The sequence below is a fragment of the Panthera uncia genome, chromosome D1 (genome assembly GCF_023721935.1).
Source record: "Panthera uncia isolate 11264 chromosome D1, Puncia_PCG_1.0, whole genome shotgun sequence".
Classification (NCBI taxonomy): Eukaryota; Metazoa; Chordata; class Mammalia; order Carnivora; family Felidae; genus Panthera; species Panthera uncia.
This window is the reverse complement of record NC_064808.1, coordinates 1,392,393-1,418,837: the sequence shown is the minus strand read 5'-3', so window position 1 is coordinate 1,418,837 and position 26,445 is coordinate 1,392,393. Positions and strand designations below refer to the sequence as shown.

The following is a 26,445-nucleotide window of genomic DNA, read 5'->3' as shown; positions in this document are numbered from 1 at the left end:
AAAGAGAGAGAGAGACAGAGACAGAGCATGAGCAGGGGAGGGGCAGAGAGAGAGAGGGAGACACAGAATCCAAAGCAGGCTCCAGGCTCCAGGCTGTCAGCACAGAGCCCGACTTGGGGGCTCGAACCCACGAACCGCGAAATCATGACTTGAGCCGAAGTCGGACGCTCAACCGACTGAGCCACCCAGGCGCCCCTAAAGACTTTTTTTTTTTTAAGTTTATTTACTTTGAGAGAGAGAGAGCGAGCTGGGGAGGGGCAGAGAGAGGGAGAGAGAGAGAATCCTAAGCAGGCTCCACACCGCCAGCTCGGAGCCCGATGCCAGGCTCAAACTCACAAACCGTGACATCATGACATGAGCCGAAACCTAGAGTTGGACGCTTAACCGACTGAGCCATCACCCCTAAGGCTTTCACCTTGAGAGGTGGTTTTTTTTTTCAAGAGATAAGGGAAAAATTTTTTAAGCCTGACGCTTAGTTCAAACCTTAATTTAACCTGTGCAGAAAACAACACCGTCAACTCACACTCATTCTGTGGTCTGCAAAGCGGAAACTGTGGTTATCTAGTTACATGTACCCTGAACGGGGGTTCAGAGCCACATGACATAGGAAGCCTGAAGGACTCCATAAAAATCTGCGTTTTGCTCCTTGTCCTGTTTCTATTCTTGCCAAGACCTGACCCCCTCTTTACGCATGCTTCCTAGTGCAAATCGTGTGTGTCCCTCCCCGCCCCCATAAGGGACACGGAATTCACGGTTTCTTCAGAATCCGTCAGAACGAGAGACAACATCAGAGAAGCTCTGGGTGAGACGTGAAGGCATCATATGCACATCCAGACCACCAGCGTCAGGCATCGTGATGCCCAGACCCCGGGCTCCAAGGAACTGGTTTATGAAGGACGCCTGGACCCTCATGTCCGTTCTGACCGGCTCCTGGGAGGACTGGCACACCGGACCCTAACTCTCAATAAAACCCCAGGCCCCGAGCCAAGAAGAGACTCCCTCCCTTCCTTCCTGAACCTCCCGGACCCCGTCTACCTGCACTCTCCCTATACCTTCAATAAATTCTGCTCACCTCCTGCTGGCTCGTGTTTGATTGCTATGCCGTGAGGTGGCAGGGCCCCTCTTGTGGTCCTGTAGGACACCCTCTGGGTCCTGGGACCCTGCCTGCCTGCACCAACCAAATCTGACTCCAAGTGGGAAACGTCAAGGTCGCCCCCTCCCCCCGCCGCCGTCTGCCCACTCTGACAAGCAGGTCCCTGGCAGCTTGAGCCCAAGGTGGTGCTTAATTCTTTGAGGACCATCACTATATTGTACGACTGAAACTAATGTAGTTGCTGTACGGTAACCATACTGGAATTAAAATAAGATGAAATAAAATAATAAAAGCTGGGGCCGGGCGCCTGGGTGGCTCAGCCGGTTAAGCCTCCGACTCTTGATTTTGGCTCAGGTCACCATCTCAGGGTTCGTAGTTGGAGTGAGCTGCTCTGTGCTGACAGCGCGGAGCCTGCTCGAGATTCTCTCTCTCCCTTTCTCTCTCTCTCTCTGCCCCTCCCTCACACTCTCTCTTCTCAACAATAAACTTAAAAAAAAAAAAAAAAGCTGGGGAAAGGTGTGCCGTTCTCCTCCCTCCCACTTTGCTGGAGCTTACCTGGACGTTAGCCTTCTTTCGGAGGAAGCAAGCCCACTTTCCCCAGGGGTCTCTGGAGCTTTCCAGCCTGACTCTGACTCCTGTTACGGTTCTTAGGAGCCAGGAGCCGGGAGGGATTTCCTCAGGGTGAGCAATGCTTTTCATGCCTTCAAGTTGGGTCTCATTTATTCAAGTGCCTGTGGGCCCTTCTGGGAGAGGGCCCCCCCCCACCCCTGCCACCTGCCTGGGCATCCTGGGAAGTCCCCACCCGGTTCACCTAGGTCCCTACGTTCCCCCCCATCCCTGCCTCATGGAGGAGCACCCCCAAAAGCGGGCCGCACCAGCGGGTTCGCTCCTGGGCGTGATGGTCCCACTATACTGAGCGCCACAAATCACTATGGTGTGAGACAGGACAGTCCCTGCAATCAGGCTTCAGTCCCGAATTTGTTTATTACTTCTAGAGGGTTGTTTCTCATTTAGGGGACTCTCCAGGGTTTTCTGTGGTTAAGAGGATGTCCTGTGAATAGACTTCACTTCTTCATGTACCGTTTGGATGGCCTTTTTTTTTTTTTTTTCTCTTGCCCACTCATTCTGGCTGCTTTTGGCCTTTTAAACAGGGAGGAGCACATTTGATGGTCCTTTAAAGGAGGGGAGAGGAGACAGAGACCCACGTGGCAGACCCAGAAGTAGGGAGCTGACTCAGACCCCAAAGTGCGGCTTAGTGACGTCTCTGTATGAGTCTCCTGTGACCTGAGGCTTCGGCTCAGAACCGAGTACGTATTCGAGGAAGAAACCTGATTTATTATGACAGAAAAATGCTAACGCGTGTTGAAGGATTGAATCTCGTAGAAGTCTCTGTTCTCAGTCTGACTGAGCCCTGGGTGAGCCTTGAGCAGGTGCATCATGACTGTAGCTCGTCAAGCCACATCCCACTTCCTGAAGCTGGTGCTCGGGTGAAAGTCTGCCTTTCGGTCCTCCTGCTCGTTCGGTCTGCGTGGTGAACAGGTAGGGCTGGGTCCTATACTGCCGCCCGTCTGTTTGGGTTTTCTTTTTTTTAGTGACTTGTCTTGTGCTAAAAATGCACGTAACAAAATTTCCCATCTTGACCAGCACGAAATGCACAATTCTGCAGTGTTAAGTATGTCCGTATCGTTGTATGCCCATCTCCCCCCCCCCCCCGCCCCCGCCGGAACTTTCCACCTTCCCAACCTGAAACTCTGTCCCATGAAACACTGCCCCCCGTCCTGTCGCAGCCCCTGGCGCCCCACGTCCTACTTTCTGTCTTTATGGACTGGCTTCCTCTGGGCCCTCACAGAGCCGGAATCATACAATATCTGTCCCTGCGGTGACCGGCTGCCTCACTCAGCATCATGCCCTCGAACTTCAGCCGCATGGTAGCAGCTGTCAGAGTTCCCTTCCTTGTTAAGGTTGAGTCACATACCACGGTGTGGATGGACTCCAGGTCGTCCATACATCCCTTGACGGACTCTCCGATCACTTCCGTTATTACTTGGTGAATAATGCTGCGGTGAGCGTGGTGTGCAAATATTTCCTCAAGGTCCCGCTTTCGAGTTTTTGGCATCGCGAGCGGAACGAGAAGCAGCATTGCCGGGGCAGGCCCTACAGGGACCCTCGTGATCCTTGGGAAAGCAGCACCATCCGAGACCTACCAGGGTGGAAATACTACCTCCTGCCCCGGGGGACGAATCTGTGACTTGGAAGCAGCAGGGGGTTGACCCTCAGCCCCAGCAGCCATACCAGAGCCAAGATGTCGTCTTCCTCCCAAGTCCCTTTCTCTGTCCGCCTGCTTCGCCTCCTGATTCCCCAGCAACTACACGATCGAAGTCTGTGTCTGATGGCAACGTGAAGCGCTGGTTACGTCCAAGGCTCACGTGGCATCACTCAGTGTCGTGGCCAGCAGTGTCGGGGAGGAGCAGCATGTGAGAGGTGCTCGGAATGGCCCTTGGCGGGCAGTTAGGAAGATGTGTTCGACTTCGGGACTCAAGCAAAATGCTCCTTCGGGACTCATCCCTTCTTACCTGGCTGCCCCCTGTGCCATGGGAGCTGCCTCCAGAGGTGTCTTTGTTTTATTTATTTTTGAAAGAGAGAGAGAGAGAGAGAGAGAGAGAGAGAGAGAGAGACAACAAGCAGGGAGGGGCAGAGAGAGAAGGAGAATCGGAAGCAGCTCCAGGCTCCGAGCTGTCAGCATGGAGCCCGACACGGGGCTGGCTGGAACTCAGCGGGGACCAACACTCTTGATCAGAGTGCGGCCTCAAACAGCCGGGGTACAGAGTTTTTAAAGCCGACCACATCGTTTGATCATCACCTGGAAACAGAACAGAGAATGAGTTCCCAGATGAGTTAGAAACAGTTGCCGGATGAGGTGGTTATTTTAGACTTTCTGCCCCTAAGTTGCAACCAGTGGGTCTCCTTGACCCTGACTCTGATGCTCTTTTCTTTGAGCTTTCGTTTCCTTCATTGGTGAAGCCTGATTTACAGGAGTATAGAGCATAATTTACAAGAGTGAAGCAAGGCTGTTATCTCTTGACCTTCAGTGTCAGAACAAAGCTGTTATTTTTTAAGCTACATGTTAGCCCTACACTACAATTTAACCCTTACATTTCCCCCTTTTCTTGTCAGTGAATCAATCCCTTGATTCATCACTAGGAACTAAGGGGACATAGTTGGACCTCATCATCATAATCTTTACTTCACCAACTCGCCTCTTGACATACTAACCAATTGATAATGCGCGGGCCGATAGTTAACCCGAGAAGTAACAACAGCAGTGGCCCAGCTATAGGGGTGAGCAGTGATGTGAGCCAGAGGGACCGAGAGAATAAACTCTGATACCAATTATCTGGCCTTTTCCTTCACATCCGACCTTTCTATTTGCAGGGCAACTGTATAACCCTGGTATGTCAGCCAATTTTTGTCCTCGATCCCTGGGTCCACATCCATAGGTAACCATACAGGGGTTTTCGGGGACCGGAGCAGCGAAGCCCGTTGGCTGTTTATAATTAGGAACTAAAGTCCCCCATGAGGCCCCCACCAAGTCGCATAAATCAAACAGAAAACAAGGCACAGTGGAAGAGGTATTAGATGCTATCACCTTCCCCGTGACAGTGTCCCTGAGTTCCCGTTGGTATGGCCAAAAAAGACGGGGGAGGTAATTCCATACAGTCCCCCACGCTTACCATTATACAAACCCAGACAATTATTATTATTATGCCCGCATCAGTCTTAGCTTTAAAGGATCCTCTGGGTGCCTCGGGACCTTCCATTGCCGTTCGTTATCTGCTTCCGAATCAGTCTGGGGTGTTCCCGCCTTCACACAGTTTTTCTTAACCTGAGAGTGATGAATGCAGGTTTGGACACCATCCACCTTCACGGCCGTGGACGTGGTCAGGATCACGGTGTGCGTGCGGTCCTTTCCAGCGCGGCTCCAGGGTTTTAGGCTCGTGCCTCTTGACCCGGACTAAGTCTCCTGGTTGAAAGGGGTGGGGAAGAACAGGAGGATGAGCGAAGGCCCTGGTTATTTCCTTTTGTACATGTTGCAGGGCCACGAGTGAGGCCAGCAAGCGGTCCCGTTCCAACTGTTCCGTTACGTCGTCTCCTAGCCTCGGCAGGATAGGTGGAGGTCTGCCAAATAAAATTTCATAAGGGGAAAATCCCTTGACAAATGGAGTACGACGCGCTCGCAAAAGGGCAAAAGGCAGGACATCGACCCAGTTTTCGCCCGTCTCAAGGGACAATGTGGTTAAGGTCTTTTTTAGGGTCTGATTTATCCTTTCTAGTTGACCCGAGCTCTGGGGTCTATAAGAGCTCTTAACCCTTACTTACACTTATAAAAAGGGGAAATTTGAAAACAATGAAATCTCGCCATTTGCAACAATGTGGACGGATCCGGAGGGAAAATGGCTCAGTGAAGTAAGTCTGTCAGAGAAGGACACATACCATAAGATCTCACTCACTTGTGGCATTTGAGAAACAAAAGAAACGAACAGGGAAAAAGAGAGACAAAATCTCTCATCTAGAGAACAAACAGGTGGTCTCCCCAGGGAAGGTGGGTGGGGGCGCGGACGAACGAGGCGAGGGGGATAGTGATGAGCGCTGGCCAACCACTCTACCGAATATAATATAACCCTGCAGCTAATATAACCCTGCAAGTTAACTATACCACAACGAAAACGTAATAAAACATAACGCATAAGAGGGAAACTTGGACACAGGCACGCGCAGCGGGAGAACGACCGAGGCGGCCGGGGTGATGCCTCTAGAAGCCGAGGAACGCCCAGGTCTGCCGCACCCGCTGGCGGCTGGGAGAGAGGGCCTGGAACAGGGTCTCCGCCACAGGCTCAGAGGGAAACCGCCCTGGGCGTCCTGATCTTGGACTCCGGCTTCCGGGATGGGAGGGAATGGATTTCCACCGTTTGAACCTGCCCGCGTGGGGCGGCCCCGCAAAGGCCGGCTGGGTCCCTCCCGGGGGCCCCCTGGTCACTTTCCACGGTAGGGACGACTTCTTCATAAGGAAAAGGAAACCCGAGGCACTGACCACCTCACCACCGGGCGGGGTAGTCCGGGCGCAGGGCCAGGCGGCCGAGCCCGGCTCCACCTTCGCCCCTGGGAAAGCGGCTACGTGACGCCTGCGGGCGGGGCGGGGCTTCCCGTCAGGTGACGTCCGCCCGCCCCTTCCGTCGTCCGACCGCCTCTAGTCGGCGACGGACCGCGGGCTCCGTTCAGTTCCTGAGCGTGGAGCGGACGGGATGGCGGTGGGACGCGGCGTCCCGTGGCTGTGCGCCCTCCTGCTGCCGCTCGCGGCCTGGGTGAGTAGGGCCCGGCGGCGGGGAGAAGCCGGTGGCGGAGGGGTCGGGGAGAAGCCGGGGGAGGCTCGGGGAGGCGTCGGGAGGCGGTTGACTTGCCCCCGGCGCGGAGGAAGGTCGGGAGGGGTCCGGAGGCGCGGGCGTGCCTCCGGCGCGGATGGGGAGGCACGGGGGAAGGGTCGGGGAAGAGTGCGGAGGCGCGGGCATGCCCGGGCATGGGCATCCTCGGGAGCGGACGCGGGGGCGAGCGCTCAGATGGAGGGGGTGGGGGGGGCAGGCGGGGGGGAGCGGGGGGGGGGGGGGGGGGGGGCGCGCAGACCGGGGAGGGCGGTGGGGAGGGGAGTGCAGGCCGGGGAGGGGGAGGGTGGGGCGGGGAGGAGGCGCGCAGACCCGGGGGGTGGGGCGGCGCGCGGAGAGGTGCGGGAAGACCGTGTGTCTTCCTTCGGGAGGTGGAGGAATCCGGGAATTCCCGGCGGCTGGGTTCTGGTGCGGGCCGCGGGGGGCGTGCTTAGCTGTGTGGCCGAGCGTGCGCCCTGGCCGGCGGTGCCGCACCCCGGTGGCAGCCAGGCGTTGGAGAGGGACACTGCGAGTTTGGGCCCGCCGTCGGATGTGCCGGGCGATCGGCGAGCAGCTGGAGGAGCGCGCACGGATGTGGAAACGGCGGCGGGGGGCAAGGGGGGGGGATTCTCGAATTTTCTTCAGTGATTCCGGCCTTTAATTCGGTGCATCTCCCTGGCCGTATTTTCTGCGGCCTAGCATCCGCACAGGAATGGTTTGGTGCACAGCCCGTTTCAAGTGTTACAAGAAACGGTTAGGTTTGCAAACCGCAGGCGGCCGAGACTGATTTTTCTGCCGAGGTTAGCGGCCCATCGGGGTGTGCAGTTGGGACGTGTGGCCGCTAGGGGTCCTCGCCCCCCCAGCGTTCTCAAAGTTTGGCGTCGCGGCTCCGCTCCGGTCGAGCTGTTCGGGACCCAGGGAGGCAGGCCTCAGGCTCTCCGCACCTAGTGCCTTCCCTGAAGCCAGTTTGGCTACAGCGTCGCTGTTTTTCTGCCCCAGAAAGGATGGCTTTTCTGATTTTAGTACTCTTATTAAATAATGGCCAGTGTGCCAGCTTGAGGCGTTGGTGAAATTCCCGAGTTCAGTCTGGTGTTTTCTGTCCCGTGGGCATTCATGCCTAAGACCTCTGAAGGCCCTCCGCCCTGGGGCAGCCTCTGCTTCTGCACTTGTCAGGTGTAGTAAGCAGTGCCCAGGCTTTGTTCCGAGCATTCAGAATGAGGACCGCGGGGGCCCACTGGCCTGAGTTGTCTCTCTGTGGTAGGCCCTGCCCGCTGGTTGCTAGCAGCTTCCTTACTTGGGGCCATTTGTGCCAGGAATAAAGTCCGTATGGCGATGCCTTCGGACCACGTTTAACGGCTGAAAAGCTTTATCCAGAGAGCCTTTTCTTTTTTCTTTCTTTTTTTAATTGTGAATTTTTCTTTCCACAATAGTAGTTGAGCTACGGCATTATGTTAGTTTCAGGTGTAACGCAACGGGTCAGCACTTAACGCATTTATAGGTATTGCGCGACGGTCATGACCGTGTCTGGTCCCCGTGCTGCACCTTCCGTCCTAGGCTGGGCTTTTCATCCCTGTGACTTCCAACTGGACGTTTGTGTCTCCTGATTCCTTTCACCAATTTTGCCCATCCCGCTCCCCTCTGGCAGCCACCAGTTCTCTGTATGGATGAGTCTGTTTGCATGGCGTTTGTTTATTTCTGAGATTTCCACGTCTGAGCGAAATCTGAAGGAATTTGTCTGACTTATGTCCCTTAGCCTAATACCCTCTGGGGCCATCCACGTTGTTGCAAATGGCAGGGTTTCCTTCCTTTTCACGGATCAGTAATATTCCACTGTGTGTGTGTCTGTGTGTGTGTGTGTGTGTGTGTGTGTGTCTGTCTGTCTCCCCACGTGTACACACCACATCTTCGTCCACCTGTTGATGGACACTTAGTTGTTTCCACCTCTTGGCTGTTGTGAATCAGGCTTCAGCGAACGTGGGGGTGCACGTGTCTTTCCGACATTCTGTTCAGGTGCAGCCCCAAAACCAGAATCGCTGCATTGTATACGGTGGTTGTCCTTTCCGCTTTTGAGGACCCTCCGTACCGTTGTGCAGGGTAGCTGCCCTAATCTGCGTTCCCGCCAACAGCGCGCAAGGCCTCCCTTTTCTCCGCATCCTCACCGACGTTTGTTACTTCTTGTCATTTTGATCCTAGCCATTCTGACGTGTGCCAGGATGTTTTTCCCGGACGACGAGTGACGTTGAGCATCTTTTCATGCGCATGCTGGCCCTCTGTGTGTGTCTCCGTTGGAGGAATGTCTCCTTGAGTCTCTCCCCCCATTTGCGTTCGTCTTTTTGTTACGGAGTTGTAGCTGTTCTGTCTTTCGGATCACCCCCTTATCGGATGCATCGTGTGCAAGGATCTCCCCCGTTCAGTAGATTGCCACTCATTTTGTCGACAGCTTCCTTCCCTGTGCAAAAGGAGAGGGCCTTTTATTCCAGTGAACTTGGCCTTGCATCACAACGTGTTGGTTAGTGTTTTCTCAGGGTACTTTCCTCCACCGCCTTCTGGTCCTGTACACTATCCGCTTTTGCATGTGTACCTTCTGGAATGAGCTCGCCAGCCTGCCTTCAGGGGTGCAGCGGAAAGGCCTCTCTCCTCCTCCACGTGGCTGCATCACAGCCACTGGGCGCAGGGTTCTCAAGCCCCTTCCAGTGCCTTTTCACAGCAGGCCGCAGGCTGGGGCCGGGGTGGTTCCGGAGTCTTCCGCAGCCCCTCCCAGAACCTTCCATTCTGTGAGGCTGGGGTCCGAGGGAAGAAGACGCTCACGTCAGATGGGTGTTATGTTCTTGTTAACTTAAATCCTTAGCTGCCTGCAGGCTTTTCGGGGTTCGTCCACTCGGTGCCTTGGGGGTTCGCAAATGCCGGTCGGTCGTGGTTCCCACGTGGCTTTGCGTGTCTAGCGGGAAATTCTTTAGGGATTTCCTGGCACAGAAGTGAAGGGGCTGGAGGGGACTTGGAGCCTGAGGGAGGGCAGAGAGGGAGGGCTGCTGGAGCCAGGAGGGGGACCCCTGGCTGGGGGGAGCGCCATGGGGGTGTGGGCCATGGAGAGGGAGGATCGGGAACTGTCGTCATCTGCGAGGCAGGTGCCCGAGGAGTTGAGTCGGGCGCTTGGGTCTGGTGTCCAATTTATGAAGGCACCGACACAACTTAGGAAACGGGGTGAAGAATGTTTTGGTGTGATTTTTTTTGAAGAGTGAAAATCTATGCAAAAACATCCTGAGATGAAAACAAAGAATGGGACCCTGCACTTGGCCTGAGCCTGCCCACGTGCTTCACATCCTAGGGTTCCAACCCCGTTTCCAGTAAAAACTTGATTCACAAAAGCTGGCAAGCTCTTCGCTGATTTCATGTCTTAAAATATTGCATCACGCAGTGTTTACGTTGATGGCTGAATGGTGGGGGCGGGGGGTGGGGAGAGGAAGCCTACATTTTTCCCCGCCTGTGTCCCGGCCCCCAAGGTCATGGCATGTACCGGGGGCCCCCAGAGCGCCACCACCGGTCCAGCTGAAACCACCCCCTCTCCGTCCGGTATGCTCCGGGGCAGGGAGTTGGTGCTCTGGCATCCTGAGTGCCAGATGCTGGGCAGATGGCAGCGGAGGCAGGGGGCCTTGATGGGGGTGTGGTGGTGGTGGTGGGGGACACAACTTCCTTTAGTGTTGTTTGTCATGGGGAAGGGGAGGGACCCGGTGCCGGAAGAACTGGGAGCCCCAGCCATAGAGGAAACAGCCTCCATTATGTTCGTGACCAGGGTGTTGCAGAAAGGAAAGCTGCTTTGCTCTTGTCGTGAGGTTTTTTTTTTTCCTTTTCTTTTTAAAAAAGTTTTTAATTTTTCAGGTTTCCTTTTGAAATAACTTGGGACTTTTGGAGTTAGAAGAGTAGTTCGCATGGTTGTACAACAATGTGAACGGGCGTCCAACACTTAACAATGTGAACGGGCGTCCGACACTTAACAAACGGTCACTCTTAGGGGTGGTGCGTGTGTTAGCCCATTAAAAACAAAAACGAAAGGCTCAGAAAAGAACGGAAAGAAAATAAAATAGCACCGGCTTCTGTGCTTGCCGCCCAGGCCCCCCGGGGGGTGACGTGTGCGCCCCAATCACAGTGGGGGCGAGGGCCGGGGCAGTGCCCTTGCCTGTGTCTGTCGTCCTGCGGACGTCCCCGAGCAGACTCCTCCGTCCTCTGTGTCTTCTGTGACCTTAACGCCGCAGAGGAGTGCTGAGCCCTCGTCCCGCAGAACATTTCTCGGGTCGGGTTGGGTCTGTGTGGGCGGCTTGTCGTGAACGGATTCCAGCTTGGCATTTTGGGCAGAAATGGCACAGAAGTGACTGGGGTGTCTCTTCCAGTCGTGACGTCAACGTGTCCCCTCACGGCGATGCTGAGTTCGGTGACAGTGCAGGTCAAGTTAGCATTTTCTCTTCTGGAGCTGGGCGGCTTTGCAACTGGGTCGGTACCGTGCTTTCCCACGCGCTTCTGTTCACGATCGCGAGCCTGCCTTGGCGGGCTGTTGGCGGAGATCGTGGGCACCGTGGTGTGTGCACGACGAGCTTTCTTCCTGACGCCTGGCCAAGTAGTGTTTTGTTACTCCTTGTGAATACAAGAAGTAGAATGTAATCAGTTTCCCAGCGCGGGGAAGGAAAGAAGGGATGTGGAGACGGGGAGTCGGGGGAGCAAAAGCCGGGGAAGCCAGGGGACGAGAAAATGGGCGCAAAGCTGGATCTTAACCACACGGCAGAGATGCAGAAAGCGAATGCGAATACGGTGCTGGTGCGACACGCGCACACCGGCTGACGTCCTCTCTGAGCGATCGGGTTGGGTCAGAAGGGCAAAGCCTGGCGAGGTGGGGCCTTTAAGAGCTCTGCCTGTAGAAGGACCAGCACGGCCGGTGGGACGCAGACGGGGACGGGAGACGGCAGACTCACCGAGGGACGGTGGGGTGACGTCAGCACGGTCCGGCACGAGAGTCTGCGTGTCTGCGGGCGTGCAGTGGGTGGCAGCTTGGGGGTGACGGGGAATGTCACCGAGAGGCAAGTGTGCAAATGCAGAATTCACAGATCTGAGGGAAGGTCCCAGCTCGTGCGCCCCCAGCGGAGCCCACCCCCGGGAGGTGGCCGTGTGCTTCTCTGCACGCATGTGTCTGGGCAGAGGATGCGTGGGCCCCATCTACAGATGGCCCCTCTTGATGACGCCTGCTCCCCTTTCTGATTGGAGGTGGACGTGGCGCTTGGCGTGGCCCCGTGTGACGTGACCGAGTACCAGCCGGAGGACAGCAACCTCTGCTGCCGCCTCTGCCCCGCTGGTGAGTCCCAGAGAACCTTCCGGGGCCTTGTGGGGCTGCCCGGGGTGGGGGGATCCCCGCTGGCTGGCGTGGGCGGACCTCTCCTGGGCAGCCGCCCACCCGCCCCATCCACGCCCCGGGGACTCCCGTGAACCGGGCTGTGGGCTTGTTTTGGTGGGGGGGCAGAGGTGGGGGTGCGTCCCCAGGCTGGACGCTCCTGTCTGCCCTCCTGTCGGGGTGACTGTGGACACCTGAGGAAGGGAAGTCCTACCAGGGCCGGGCCTGCACCGTCCTCACGCACGACACGTCCGTGGAGCCTTAGTGACCCTCGTGAGGATGCTGTCAATTAGCCCCACAAGGCAGATGGCGGGCCTCAGGCTCCGAGTGCCTGCTGTGTCCTCGCCCCGGCCCACCTCACCTCTTGCCCAGTCACCGCCACGGCAGCCGGGCCTCCTTTGTGGGGAACCCGGTCAGCCCGCCACCCCCACGCACACAGACAGATGTGCCCGCGTTGGCATCCACGGTGTCTTTGGGGGGCCTCCACACGCGTCCACCGTCTCCATCTGTAACCCCCCCCCCCCCCACTTGTGCCTCCTTTGCTCCGGGACCCTCGGCCGTTGCAGGGCTCCTGTTTCAGGGACCAAACATCCACACCTGGGCCGTTCACACCTGTGCGTCCACAGCTGCGTGCACGTGTCCCCACACACGCGCACGGCTCAGCTGGGAACAGGTTGCACACAGCTGGCCCAGCTGGAAACCTGGTGAACTCAGCCTGGTGGCAGAGTGAGGGCTGTGGCCCCCTCCTCCCAGGGAGGCGTGATCTGACTCCGCTACGGCCTTTGCACAAGGCAAGCGCTAGACCAGGGGGGCTCCTCTGGGACTGGTCAGAGCCCTCGGTCTCTAGACCGCCAGTGCTCCCTGTAAATCAGCCCGGGGTCCCCGGGGCGCTAGGGGCAGGCACACGGGCGTTGTCAGTCTCTCGGGCCACCTCCAGCGTGTGTGGTCGAAGCCCTCCGCTCACGTGGGCCGGGAGTCGCCTGCGAAAGCCGAGGGGCGCCAGGTCCCCGGCTTCTCAGACGCAGGTGGCCAAGTGTCCATTCAGAACATTCCAAGGAGGTGTGGTTGGTGAGGGCTGGTCCTCCTCGAGGGGAGGCCTCGGGGGCTGGGTTGGGTCTGCTGCGAACCCCCTCCTCACCTCCGCGACCTCCCTTTCACACAGGCCAGTACGTCTTCAAACCGTGCAGGGCGAACCATACCGCCGGCGAGTGCCGCGTCTGTGAAACCGGCACCTTCCTCGCCTTCCCTAATGGCGAGCCTACTTGCCAGAGGTGCATCCAGTGCCGGAAGGGTAAGTGGGCACAGTGGGGTCTTGGCCTTTCAACTCGGCCTGTGGGCCTCGCCCCGAGGGAGTTACTACAGGTGAACACGTATTTTTATCGGGACGGGGTGTGTGTGTGTGTGGTTAAGGAATCTCCATCCACAGGGCAGCAGGATTTTAGAGGTGCTGTATACGAGAACTATCTACAAAACTTTGTCTGAATTTCAATATATCAGCAACAGATTATTTTAAAAGATGTAATTTTTTTAAAAGGTAACCATTTGCATCAGCAAAGGCAAAGAAAATATATTTAAGATCCTTTGAGATAAATCTAGTAAAGGACGTATAACACGTTTACGAGAACAAACAAGTTTGGAAAATCTAAACATACAGAGAAATACAAGACTATGGGAGGACCCCACGTTTTAAAGACACGTCGGTTCTCCGTGAAACGGTTCTCAGATTTGCTGTGTTCGCAGTGAAACTCCCAACAGCACGTAGCAACTCCTCACGCGTGCCGTATATTTTAAATATACGGTTTTTTATTTACAAAAAACAAAACAGCAAAACAAAACCCTCATGAGGGTTTTCGTGGAACTCGATGAGCGGACAGTCGCCGAAACCCTCCGGCAGAGGGCAGGGCGCAGCGGGCTCTCCCGCGTGGTCATATTTCGAGGCGACGGAGACAGCGTGATTTGCACAAAGGGGAAGACGGCCCCACCGATGTGGAAAGTGGCCTGTGGCACCGCGACCGACCCGTCCATGGGGGGAAGGGCGGAATTGCAAACGACGCTGGCCTGGACCGCGGGCTGTCCTTCGGTGCAGGACGGGAAGCTTCCGCTGCCCCCAGGAGTGGTTCCTCCCACCTCACAGTCCACAGGTGAAAAGTACTTCTTTGAGAGGAGGACGTGAGGAGCACTTAGGACTTCCAGGCAGCGACAGAACGTTTTACGGGATTTCTGAAAACCCTACACCATAACGTCGAGGTGGGTACACGTGGCGGCAGTCGAACGACCCAGCTCCCGTTTTGTCGCGAGGCACGAAAGTTAAGCCGCGAAGGGGCAGAACCTGTTGGTGACACAGCCCACGCGTAATTCACACCTGGAGCAAATCAGTCGTACGGTTTGGAAAAACGCTTCGAGTGGAGACAGACAGACAGACAGACGTGGTGAAGGAGATGGGGCACGGAGCGCCGGCAACCATCGCGAAAAGCGCCGGCGTGGAGGGACGGACGGACGGATGTGCTGTCTTCTGGCAGCCGGACAGAGCGTCGCTGTGGATGCCCAGCATTTGCGGGGACCGAGAACAGCGAGCGCTCCGTCCCCACGGGAGAAGCAGGGTCCGCACACAGTTGGGGCTGCCCACCCGCCCCGCGTCCCGATCCAGACCTGGACAGGCTCTTGCCCGTGTGTGCTGGGATGTGGGGAGGGGTTCGCAGTCGCGTAAAGCCAGAAGCAACCCGAGCGTCCGCTGACCGAGAAGCAGGTGCACGCGGGAGGAAGCCGCGGAAGCCGGCCCGGCGCGTGCACGGCGGGATCCCGCCTGCGTCGCGTCTTGCCAAACCCGTCTGGGTTTTGGAAGCGTGGGAGCGGAGTGACGCCGTGGAGGGACCGGACCCGGGTGCGGGTCTGGACGTGGCGTCGAGCTGTGTGTGGTCGTGTTTCATCGTCATCTGTATCTCGAGTACGGTTCTTTGACATCCAGCGCGGCGGAAGGCTCTGGAAGGGTGGTCGTCAGCGTGGCCGCTGCGGTTCTCGCTGGCCGGCGGAGGGGGCCCTGTGTCTATGCCGTTCTCGCCCCGAGGTTTTGCTCGTGTGGGACACGTGGTGGCGGTGTGCTTTTGTGGGGCGCACGAGGTGAGGGGCGCTGCGGGCTCTCTGTGAGGAGCTGGCCCCGGCCCCTCGGCCCAGGCTGCAGGGGTGAGGGCCGGCTGTTAGCTCCTCTCCGCCCCTGCGTAGACGGGAGGCTGAGGACGGTTCGGCGCCCTTGACCAAGGTTCTGGGCGCGGCCCGGTGTGGGCAGGGACTTTCCCATCCGCCCCTGCTGACCCGCGACCCTCTCCCGCCAGGAGACCAGGAGGTGGTGGCCAAGTGCTCCCCCACCAGCGACCGGCAGTGTCAGTGCAGAAAGGGGAGTTTCTACTGCAACTCTGTGGACTGCGTGGAGAACTGCCTCCGGTGTACAAGGTCCTGGGGGCACAGGCGTGGGCCCCTCCTGTCCTCCCAGTAGTACAGACCCCAGGCTCCCGGTGGTGGTGGAGACAGTCCAAACCCACAGGCAGTGAGGACTCCGTGAGGGGTGAGGGGGGTAGAGGGCGTGGGAGGGGACCAGGCTCTCAAGCAGAGGCCTGGCGAGGAGGGTAGGGAGCCATAGAGGGTTCTGGGGGAAGAGCAGTCCAGGCAGACAGAACGGTAGGGCCGCGCCCTGCGGCAGCGCGGGACGGCCGCTGTCCCCGTGGGGGTCCTGTGGCCCCCGTGGGGGGTCCTGTGCCTGTGGTAACAAAGCGCCACAGCTGGGCAGCTTCGAGAAAACCAACAGAAGTGTGTTCTCTCCCAGCTGTGTTCACCAGGCGCCTGAAACCCAGGTGTGAGCAGGGCCGTGCTCCCTCCGCAGGCTCTAGGGGAGGACCCTGGCTCGCCTCTTCCAGCCTCTGACGCTGTGGGCGCTCCGTGATGCTCCTTCGCTTACCTTCCGTCTGCTTCTGTCTCTGCGAGGTCACCTCTCGCGTTTGTGTCTCGGTATCTGCACACGGCCTCTCTCTGTCCCAGTCCGAGTTCCCTCCTCCAGGGACACCGGTCCTTGATTTAGGCCCACTGCAGTCTGGCACGGCCTCACTGTGAAGTGCTTCTGTCTGCAAAGACCCTGTGTCCACATAAGGTCAACTTCTGGGGTTCTGGGTGGGCGCGGGTTTGGGGAGGGCCTTGTGGGGAGACCTGTACGGTGGCAAAGCTGTTTAAAACAGCTCCGGTTTCTGAGGCACATTGTGAACTGATACGACTCAGGTTCCTGCACCTGGCGAGTCCAAAGTAAGGACTGCTTTCAGGTCTGGTGTGATCCAGGCTCTGGCTTCTCTGGGCTTGCTTGCTTGTCCCCTTCTGCACGTGCTTCCTCTTTGGCCTAACTTCTCTCTCGATGGGCATGGGGCTCCAGCTGCAGTAGGGCCAGTGCTCCTAGCCACACACAGCTCTGTCCAGGAACAGAGAGGGAGGCTCTTCAGCATAGGACGCTCTTATTCTCCATGAGCCAGTTTGGGCCAGAGAGCCCGGGAGATGCCAGGCAGTGTTTGCCTGAAGGCTGGCGGGCCGTTGTGGGAGCTGTGGGTGGTGGGAAGGACGTTGCGTGCCGCGCCCAGGCAGGGAGAAGTAACGCTCCGGGTTTCTTCACCCTTCAGATGTCCTGGCGTTGTCCTGTCACCTTGCAATGCTACCAGCAACACGGTTTGTGCCACAGAAACTGATCGAGGGCGTCCAGGTAAGGAACTGAGCTCATCTATCTCTTTTTTTTTAATGTTTAATATTTGAGATAGAGACACAGAGCGTGAGCGGGAGAGGGTCAGAGAGAGAGAGGGAGACACAGAATGTGAAGCGGGCTCCAGGCTCCGAGCTGTCAGCACAGAGCCCGACGCGGGGCTCGAACCCACGAACCGTGAGATCGTGACCCGAGCCGAAGTCGGCCGCTTAACCGACTGAGACCCCCGGGTGTCCCCTGAGGTCATGTCTTGAATCCAGGTCAGCAGACCTTTCCCATAAAGGTAAAAAGCGTAGGTTTTGCAGGCCCTGCGGTCTCTCTTGTCACTCCTCAACCCTCCCTGCCACTGAAGCAAAAGCCCGAGACGGTAAGTACACAGATGGGCTCGGCTGGGTGCCATCAAAAACGTACTTGCAGAAAAGCGTACTTGTAGTGGGCTGGGTTCCCGTGGGCCACCGCTCATAGACCTCCGTCTTGAGTAAACAGCATCCTTGGTGACAAGCTGTGACTTGCCCCCGCCTTGCGCCCTCTTGTGCTAAGGGCCTGTGCGAGACATGCCTACTTCATACTGAGTCGCAGGCAGGTTTGTTTCTCACTTTTGATAATCATAGCTGACCCCTGAACAGCACGGGGTGAGGGGCGCCGATGCCCCACGCGGTCAGATCCACATAGAACTTTCGATCCCCCCGACAGCCTAACTACGAACAGTGCGCTGTTGACCAGAAGCCTTAGCAGTGACGCGAACGGTTGATTGACCCCTGTTTTGTGTGTTTTGTCTGTACCGTGTGCTGTGTTTTTACAATAGAGTAAACTGGAGGGGAGAAAAGGGCGTTAAGTGAATGAAGGGAAAATACGTTTACGGCGCCCTACTGCTTGTAGAAACGATCCACACGTAAGCGGGCCCTCGCGGTTGAAACCCATGTTCAAGGGTCAACTCTGTTTGTAAGTGTTGGTAATTACAAAGTTAGGGTAGGATTCCTTTTTATTCCCGCTGAGGGGTCTCCCGAGGGACGGGCTCTTCCTTGAACGAGGTCCCTTTATTGTGCCCCGTGTGCGAGAGCTCTGCTCACCTCGAGATTCTCACGGGACCTGCCAGAAGCTGTACTCTTTTCCTGTTCTGATTGTGTCCTGTGATGAGCCTGGGATCGGTGTTCCGCATGCTGTGGGGTAAGGGGGTCAGGCTTCGATGTGTTTTCCCACACGCACACACGAATGACCCGGGACCGTGTTTGGAAAAGACAGTCCCTCCCACCTGCCCTGGGGTCCCTGGGTGGTGAAGGCAGTTCCTCCTGTTCGGTTTGGGGCCACACCCACCTGCAGGCCTTGCCGGCAGAGGCCCGGGGCCCCCAGTCCTTCTCCGCACGGTCTTTGGTGTGTCAGTTCACACTGGGGAGTCGGCTTGTTGATTTCCACAGAAGATTTTGATTCACGTAACGTGCACTTTGAAAGGGTATTTTAACACCGGGAAAAATTGGGAAGGGCCTCATCTGAGAATAAGGAACATCTCTGAGTCAAACAGCAGCACCACGCGGAAGTTGTGCCCCATCGTCTGTCCTTCCCAGCACCGGCTGCTGACGCCAATGACGTGCGGGTGGCTGCCGGTCCAGGGCTCAGATGGTTGTGCCCTGCCCCCCCCCCCCGCCCCCCGCCGTGTCTTTGTGTCCACGAGTGCTGTCGGTGCTGTGATCTCACCAGGGTGACACCAGGACACCCAAGTGGTCATGCCAGATGTCTCCCCAGGGTAGACCTGCCCTGTCCCTCCGGCCACCGTGGGTGGGCCTTGCTCCAGTCAGGACGGGCCGTCCCCTGCCTCCTGCTGCCGGCTGTGACCGCTCACACCGGAGCCCCGGCCTGGGTACCAGAACCCCTAGCCGCCCCCCTGGCCCTGTACGCCTTCTGCTGCTTCCGGCCCCCTGCGTGGGGCCCCAGGTCCCCTGAGCCTGGGGTCCTCGTCTGTGACACAGGAGGCGCGAGCCTCTCCTGTCTCCCACTGGGGACATTCGAGATGATGATCCGTGGGAGAGGGCTCGGGGCCTTTCTGTAGCACGTGGCTTGAATGAGGAGGGTGTGCCTGACCCTGCTACAGCATCTGTTTTGTCTCCTTCCAGAAAACAAACGTGGGTCTGAGTTCCTCGTGCCGTGGGTGACCGTGAGCGTCATTCTTGCCGTGGCCGTCGTCGTCGGTGTTTATTGGTATAAGAAGAAAGGTGAGTTAGTGTCAGTCAGTCCTGGAGAAGCCAGCTCAGCAGGAGCTCAGAAGTGGACACTTGGGGTTAAGCGGTCCCTGACGGGGACTTTTTCACTTATTTAAAAAAAATCTTATTTGTTTTTAGTGTTTGTTTTTGCGAGAGACACAGCATGAGTGGGGGAGGGGCAGAGAGGGAGACACAGAATCCGAAGCGGGCTCCAGGCTCCCAGCTGTCCGCACAGAGCCCGACGCGGGGCTCGAACCCTCAAACCGTGAGATCATGACCTGAGCTGAAGTCGGACGCTTAACCGACGGAGCCCCCCCCAGGCGCCCCGGGGACTTGTCCATTGGGAGCACGGCTGTGCTCATCTTCTCACTCGCGCTCCTGAGCTCCGGGCTGTGGCACGGGGGCCCTGCCGCCTGCTCCCTGGCACACGGGTCTTAAGGCCAGGGTCTCAGGTCCACCGGCTGGGGATGCCGTGTCTGGGGTGCTGTCGGCCAAGAAGCAGGGCGAGGCGGGTGCTGTGTCGGCAGGGGGCTCCTGGGGTGGGTGGGCGGGGGCGCCCGGGTGCTGGCAAAGCCCCCCAGGTGGCACTCACCTCCTGTGTCCTTCCCAGGTGTGCGGGTCTCCTACCAGCCGATCGTCAGATTGTTGAAGGGTAAGTGTGCTTTCTTGCCAGTTCAAGGCGCTTCCTTTCCTCACGGAAGTCATTGTCCCCGCTGATACCAACCGTGGTCATTTCTCTTCTCTTTGGTCTTCAGGAAGGTCGGACGGGCCAGGCGTCTTTGTGAGTACTGCCCTGGGGTTTGCCTGATGGTAGCTGCTGGCCTTGGTGGCCGCAGAGTCCCAGAAGATGCCCCGGGGCGGGGGTGGGGGCAGGCGGCAGCCCCTTCCTCGGCTGTGTCTGCTGCATCTTGTGTGGGGGCGTCCGCATGCGCCTCAGCGGACAGAGCCCCGGAATGTGCTGGTCGGGACCAGAGTGGAAAACGAGGCACGGAGGGGCAGAGGGGTTCTGCGTGTGGGTCCCAGGGCTGCCGAAGCAGGTCACGACGCATCACGGAGCTCGTTGCTTGCGTGTCTGCGGCCCCTCTGTGGGGCTGGCTCTTTCCAACGCCCTCGGGGGGTGGGGGGCCCCTCCCTGCATCTTTGGGGGAGGGCGGCGGCCGGGAACCCTGGTTGCTGGGCGCTTAGAGGCACCCGTCTTTCTCTGCTTGCTCCCCACCTGTCTGTGCATCTCAGAGCCGGTCTCCTCTTGGGGACACTCCGCCCTGGGTTACGGCTCACGCTAATCCAGTGTCTACCCCCCCTGCAGTTAGGTCCCATTTGCGGGCACCAGGGGGTTAGAGCGTAGGCACACAGGTGCATCTCGGAGACGCTGCGGGTTCGGTTCCAGACCGCTGCCGTGTAGCAAGTGCACGGGAAAGCCAGTCTTCCTAGCACGTAGGAAAGTTCTGCGTGTCCCGTAGTGCAGTGTCTTCAGTGCGTGATAGCCTCGTCTACGCAAACCGTGCACGCCTCACTTAAACATTTTATCGTGAGTGCCAACCACCCTCTGAGGTCCGGGTGAGCTGTCCTCACGGATCGCAGGTCACCAGATACGGTGATGACGACACAGGTTGAAATACGGCGAGAATTACCAGAATGTGGCACAGAGACACGAAGTCAGCCAACGGGGTCGGGAAAATGGTGCCCACAGATGTGCTCAAGGCAGGGTCGCCACGAGCCCTCATCTGTAAAGAATCGTACTTGGCAGGGAGCCTGGGGGGCCCAGTCAGTTAAGCATCCCGCTCTGGAATTCGGCTCAGGTCACGATCTCACGGTTCATGAGATGGAGCCCCACATCGGCTCTGTGCTGACAGCGTGGAGCCTGCCTGAGATTCATTCGTTCGTGTTCTCTCTCTCTCTCTCTCTCTCTCTCTCTCTCTCTCTCTGTCCCTCCTCCACCTACACACGCTCTCTCAAAAAAAAAACATACCTGCAAAGTGCAATAAAATGACCTACGCCTATATCTTGGGGCGGGGGCCACTTTCCACCCACCACAGGCTTGGGTTGGGGGTCTCGGGACCCCTCCCAAGCAGCCGGTGGCAGAACAGGGAGCTCACCCCATGCGGTGTTCTCGAAAACTGCACATTTCCCGCGTAATCGTCAGGCAGTTGACGTCCCCCCCACCCCCGCCCCGGGTAGTGGCTTGGGAAGCCCCTGTGCAGCAGGCTTCTGTGACCAAGAGAAACGACTTTGCCCTTCAGCCACTGAGAAGCAACTCGCAGCTCGAGACGGTGCGACCCGAGGCGCCCCCGGCCCCCGGCACAGAAACCCAGCCTGCGGAGGAGGAGAGCCTGGCCTTGATGCCCGAGGCCAGGCCCCACCCGGGGCCCTCAGGGGAGTCCGAGGAAAGCCCTGAGCTGCAGGCCTTGGTGGTCGGAGGAAGCCCGGTGGTCCAGGAGCAGACGTTAGAAGCCTCTGCTCCTGCCGCTCCGGAGCCCCAGGACGGGACCCAGGCGTTCCCTTCGCTCAAGAGTCTAGAGGAGGTGAGTGAAGTGTCTGCGTGGGTCCCGGTGATGACGCAGCCCGTGCGTAGCGGGCATTCGCGTGCGCAGAGCTCCGCGTTAAGTGCTAACGTGCGAGCTTTCGCAGCCGTCTTGTAGGAGTGCCCTGGGGCGGCTTAAACAGCACACCCTGCCGTCTCAGTCCAAGAACAGGCCGTCGCGGGGCTGCTTCCTGCTGAGGCTGCGAGGGATGGTCTGGTCCAGGCCTCCCCCCGGCTGCCGCTGGTGTCTGGCCGCCTTCGGGGCTCCTTGGCTTGGAGTGGCATCGCCCCGACCTCTGCCTGCACTCTCAGGGCCGCGTCTCCCTGTGTACGAGTCCGCGTCCAACTCGCCCCTTTTCCTGAGGACGGGGGGCGCCTTGGAATAGGGCCCACCCCAATAACCCTCTCGTAAGCTTACTGCGGGCAACGATCCCGGTCCCAAACACGGTCAGTGTTTATGGGTTTGGGCCTCAGTGTTTTCGGGGGGGCAGGGGGTGCGGCACAGGTCAGCCCCTAACAATCCCCAACCCGATCTGCTGTCCAAAGGGACTGTGACACGGAGGTGGGTGCCGAGGCTCCGAGAGTGTCCTTGTCCGGGTACCGCGCTTGGGGTGTGGCAGGAAGGAGGAGGCCCGGCCCGTTGGTGTCGCACACCAGGGCCTCCCGAGCGCGCGCGTGTCTCGTTCCGCGCGGCGGACCTCGGCCGAGCACCGCCCGTGTGCCAGCCGTGCCATCCGGGTCGCGGGACCATGGGGGAGAGGGGCGGGCCTCGTCCGGGTGCGCTCCCCCTCGGAGGACAGCAGCAGCCCCCATCCTTTGTTGCGGGGATGTGCGGGCCCGTCTGGAGTTGGTGACACCCGAATAGGGTTTGGCAAGCTGGGCAGATACCTGCCGAGTGGCACTAGTGGAGGGGCACTGTTCAGGAAGAGGGGGGGCCAGAGCCAGCACTTGGGGCCTGACCGGGGTCTGTTTCTGAATCCTCAAGGAGCTTCGGGACAAGGTCCCAGGGAGGAGATCACGGGACCCTGGGCGGCTGTGGTGGGGGTGCAGGGAGGTCAGGAACTCTGCTTTGGAGCCTGGGTTCCTGGGTCGAGTGCCGTTAGGCGTCATTCCAGGGACATGGTCTATGACTCCAGATTCTCCAAGAGTTCTGAGGGGAGTCAGGTACAGAAGTGAGGACCCTCGTGCGTCTCAGCGGGAGGCCCGGGGGGTCGCTCTCGGGCGGACACCTGTGCGGTGCTCGCACACACTGGCATCGCCCGCGACTAGGAAACTGCATTTACGAGTGTCCTCCCTGTTAGTATTATCTGGGCCGGGACAGGATCCCCCCCCCACCGGTGACATAGTTCAGCTGTCACCTGCCCACCCGAGCAGGGGTCTCCGTGCCACAGCGGCAACACCGTGCTGTCCCTCGGCCCGGGGCATGGCGTGTCCCGGGACCACTGGCCGGGAGACACGAGTGGGCTGTGAGCTCTCTGCCCCCGTCGGGAGCTCCCTCAAGGCCACCTCACGTTCGCAGAGCCACACCTGCCCCCACCCTGCTGCTCCCTCCCACCACATCGTGCTTCTGTTTCAGACACGGGTTTCTTGCCCTGGGTCAATTTTATTTCTTTCTCTTCGCAGCGATACAAAAAGGAATATTTTGTCAAGGATAACTCCAAAGAAGGTACGTGATCTGAATTCTCACTTACAGTGAGTGACCGGGCTTCGCCTTGTTTCCGGGAACCCCTGCCTGCATGAAGCGGTGGGACCTTCTGTCAGCTCGACCCATGCTTTTTCACAGCCACTAATGGCATTAGGGGAAACAGCATTTGCCCGACATGAGTTTTGCGGGGTTCATCAGGCTTTGATCTTATGACCCATTCGTGTGTTTAAGAAACACTAACGGGCAGCAGGAATGCTTTCTACGCTCCTGGATGGGTAGGGCCCCCCCCGGCTAGGAGACATGCTGCACGTCGGGTGCTTTTGTATCCCCTCCACTAACGGTTCTGCAAGATCGCCCCAGCACACGGGTTTAAAAACATGACAGTCTGAAACTCGGGCTACAGAAGTCGCCCCAGGCCTCAGACCCTAACCATGGTCCCCAGCTGACACCAGAAGGCCTTCCTGTCCTGACCGTCTTATAGCCTTTCTCTGGGGGTCAAGGGAGAGAAGGCAGGTGGACTACAGCAGACTGCGTTCTCCGACAGCTTCCTGCTTGCCCCCACCCTCGGCTCCTCCCGGGCTCGGGCTCGGGCTCAAGGGCTCGAGGAACGAGCTGCAGGCAGGGCGCCTGCGGGGCAAGAGCTGTGGCAGAGGTGGCCCAGCCTCCGCCGTCTCCCAGCCCCTGGGCCTGATCACTTCCGGGAGACCCCTGGGGTCGTACAAGACCTCCCATGTCCTAGGTGTGGTGCGCTGGCCGGGGCGGGGGGGGGGGCCGGCCCCGGGGCAATGGGACGGTGGGGCCACCCGTGACCTTACTCCCGGGGCCCAGCGACAGCAGGTGCCACGTGGTCATCCCAGGAAAGTAACCGTCTTCCTTTCTGGCTTTGTCTCTTGCAGCTACCGCGACCATCCATTATGAGTTTGTAAAGAGCAGCATGGGAAACGACTGGAAGATGTTCATGAGGCTAATTGGTCTGGATGAGACGGACATTGACTCTTGCGAATGCGAGAATCCAGGCAATTTGATGGAGCAGCGTCACAGGATGCTCTTTACGTGGCGAAAGAAGCTGGGAAAGGAAGCTTCTGTTTTTAAACTCCTGGCTGCCGTCCATAAACTGGGGCTTCAAATGTATTTGCAAAACATTATAAACAACTTAGTTGCCGAAGGTATTTTAGGCAGGCATGTAGGGACCTCCGACTAAAGTGAAGTTTTGGCGTTGGATTGTGCCTTCAAGCAGGACTTCAAATGGACTGGACGTGATCTTCTTGCCCAGGTCTATCCTATTAGGAATTGTTTGAGTCCCAGGTGAAGTTGTGTGCGTTCTCTGAATTGATTTCTACGGAACATTTCCATCAGGGAGGTCAGTTTTACGTGCCAGTCGAGAGTGTTTCCCTGCAAGGGACCGGGAGCTTCAGACACTGCCTGTGGGGACGTCCTGCGGGGACTGGGGATTCTAGCAAGTTGTGGACTCTTGCCAGAGGGATCCACTTACTGTGTCGAGTTGATTCGCATTCCTCAGCCCTCTTCTGGGTTCTGAGGCCAGGAGAGTTTGACTATTTTTCTGCCATGGCCTGCACCGGGTCCGAGTCACTGCGATGTCCCCGGGACCTAGAACGGGGTGCCATTGTGACTGAGTGCTCTGTGAGTGTGAACAGCTCAGTGACCAGGAACCTGTACCCGGCAGCTGCATGAGACCATCTCAGGGCTTCAGCCGGAGGCCTAGACCCCGGCCTGCTTTTTAAAAAAATTTTTAAGGGGTGCCTGGGTGGCTCAGTCGGTTGAGCGTCCAACTTCGGCCGGCTCAGGTCACGATCTCACGGTTCGTGGGTTCGAGCCCCACGTCGGGCTCTGTGCTGACAGCTCGGAGCCTGGAACCCGCTTCTGATTTCTGTGTCTCCCCCTCTCTCTGCCCCTCCTCTGCTCACGCTCTGTCTCTCAAAAATAAATGTTAAAGAATTTTTTTTTTTTAACGTTTGTTTATTTTCAGAGAGAGCGAATGACTCCATGTTTCTAAGCTAATCCGTGCTTAGATTGGGCAGGTTGAAAGGAGGTCACATATTGTTTTTAACTCTATTTCGTAAAAAACTTTTTAATTCTATTTCGTAAAAAACTCTATTTCGTAAAAAAAAAAAAAAAAAAAAAAAAAAAAAACCACTCAGAGGCCTGAATTCTTCAGACTCTGTCTCCCTCTTTCTCTGCCCCTCACCCATTCATGCGCGCTCTCTCTCTCTCTCTCTCTCTCTCTCAAAAATAAGCCTGAAAAAAAAATTTTGTGAAGTTACTGATATCAACATTTTGTTCTTTATTTTTACCTAATAAAATTTCCGTCTTAAGTAGCATTTCCTTTTATTTCTGGTGGGTACACAATCTTGGGTGTGATATCTTTAGCAGGGGAAGGCATGCACAGGGGAAGGAACGGACCCCAAGGATGTGATTTGCCAGAGGGAGGGGCTCTGGGAATGTCAGTGGCCTCAGAATGGGATCTCCACCCTGCCCCCCTCACTCGCCCCAAACCTCGCCAGATTAGCCTGCACACTTCCAGCACCAAGCCCTTCGACTTCCAGTTCCTCATTAAATGCTGCTACAGCCACCCAGTTCAGGAGCTGAGGTGTCCTCTCAGAGGTGGGATGCCACCGAGTCTCTCGTTGACCCTCCCTCCCACACCCCAGTGTCTGCTGCTTCCTGTGGCTCTCCCAGGCTTGTCTACTCACCCTACCAATCCAGGCCACCATTCGCTCTCCTACAGACTGTTGAAAGGCCTCGGGCGTTGCTTTCCTCTGGCTCTCCGGGGTTCATTCCACTAGCACCTGGCAATCGAATGACAGTCCTCAAGCACAAATACAGTCATGCCTTGTCCTGTCTAAACCCTTCAGGGGTCAGTGCCCTTCTTGACCTTGCTTACAAGATGCTTCAAAAAGGTCCGAGCTATGGCCTGTGCCTGGAGCCCCGCCTCTTGCCAGGGCTGCTCCAGCACCTTCTGTGCTAAGGCTCAAGTTACCAGGGGCTGTGCTTTCTGCTGGGTTCTTTTGCAGGACAGTACCCTCTACCTGGAAGGCACTTCCCACCCATCCCGAATCCCATCTTCTGAGCTTCCTTCGAACTAGTCCTCCATCCAGGCCGGCACATTCCTGTCTCGGGGAGGCGGGATAGGGGTGGGGGGCGGGGGTGGGCAAGGGCCTGTCTCCACACCACTGGGTACAATGCCAACTTAAACAGGCATGCATGAGATCTGTCTTTGATGCCCGTCTCCCGAGGCGGGACTGCAACATTCCTCCCTGACACCCCAACCCCAACCCCACACACACCTCCACCAAGCCCCGCGCCCGGGCTGGCCCCGGGCCTCGTCATGGGCCCGGACACGGAACCGGTAGCTCCGGGGATGCCCAAGGATGGCGTCCGCGGCGCTGTAACAACTACAACTCCCAGCATGCCCTGAGCCGGCGGCGTCCCGGGTCCGCGGCGGTTGCCTAGCGA

At 57.9% G+C, this 26,445-nt stretch overlaps 1 protein-coding gene and 2 long non-coding RNA genes across 3 annotated transcripts; 1 reads left to right on the top strand and 2 right to left on the bottom strand.

Annotated features, from left to right (window-relative positions):
• Window positions 1-2,028: 2,028 nt before the first annotated feature.
• Window positions 2,029-6,316, bottom strand: LOC125911625 (uncharacterized). The gene is made up of 2 exons (XR_007454387.1): window positions 4,825-6,316; window positions 2,029-3,953 (listed from the first exon to the last, which is right to left on the bottom strand). It is a non-coding gene; the product is annotated as an uncharacterized LOC125911625 (long non-coding RNA).
• A 13-nt stretch (window positions 6,317-6,329) lies between these two features.
• Window positions 6,330-25,307, top strand: LOC125911526 (tumor necrosis factor receptor superfamily member 1A-like). Its single transcript, XM_049615436.1, has 11 exons — window positions 6,330-6,453; window positions 11,758-11,845; window positions 13,044-13,172; window positions 15,211-15,328; window positions 16,534-16,613; window positions 18,719-18,817; window positions 19,416-19,457; window positions 19,561-19,586; window positions 21,046-21,327; window positions 22,950-22,992; window positions 23,868-25,307. Exons 1-11 carry the CDS (start codon window positions 6,394-6,396, stop codon window positions 24,170-24,172), a joined length of 1,272 nt encoding a protein of 423 aa, XP_049471393.1. The 5' UTR covers window positions 6,330-6,393; the 3' UTR covers window positions 24,173-25,307.
• On the bottom strand, window positions 22,910-26,379 carry LOC125911619 (uncharacterized). Its single transcript, XR_007454385.1, has 3 exons — window positions 26,277-26,379; window positions 25,683-25,778; window positions 22,910-24,579 (listed from the first exon to the last, which is right to left on the bottom strand). It is a non-coding gene; the product is annotated as an uncharacterized LOC125911619 (long non-coding RNA).
• Between the last annotated feature and the right edge of the window lie 66 nt (window positions 26,380-26,445).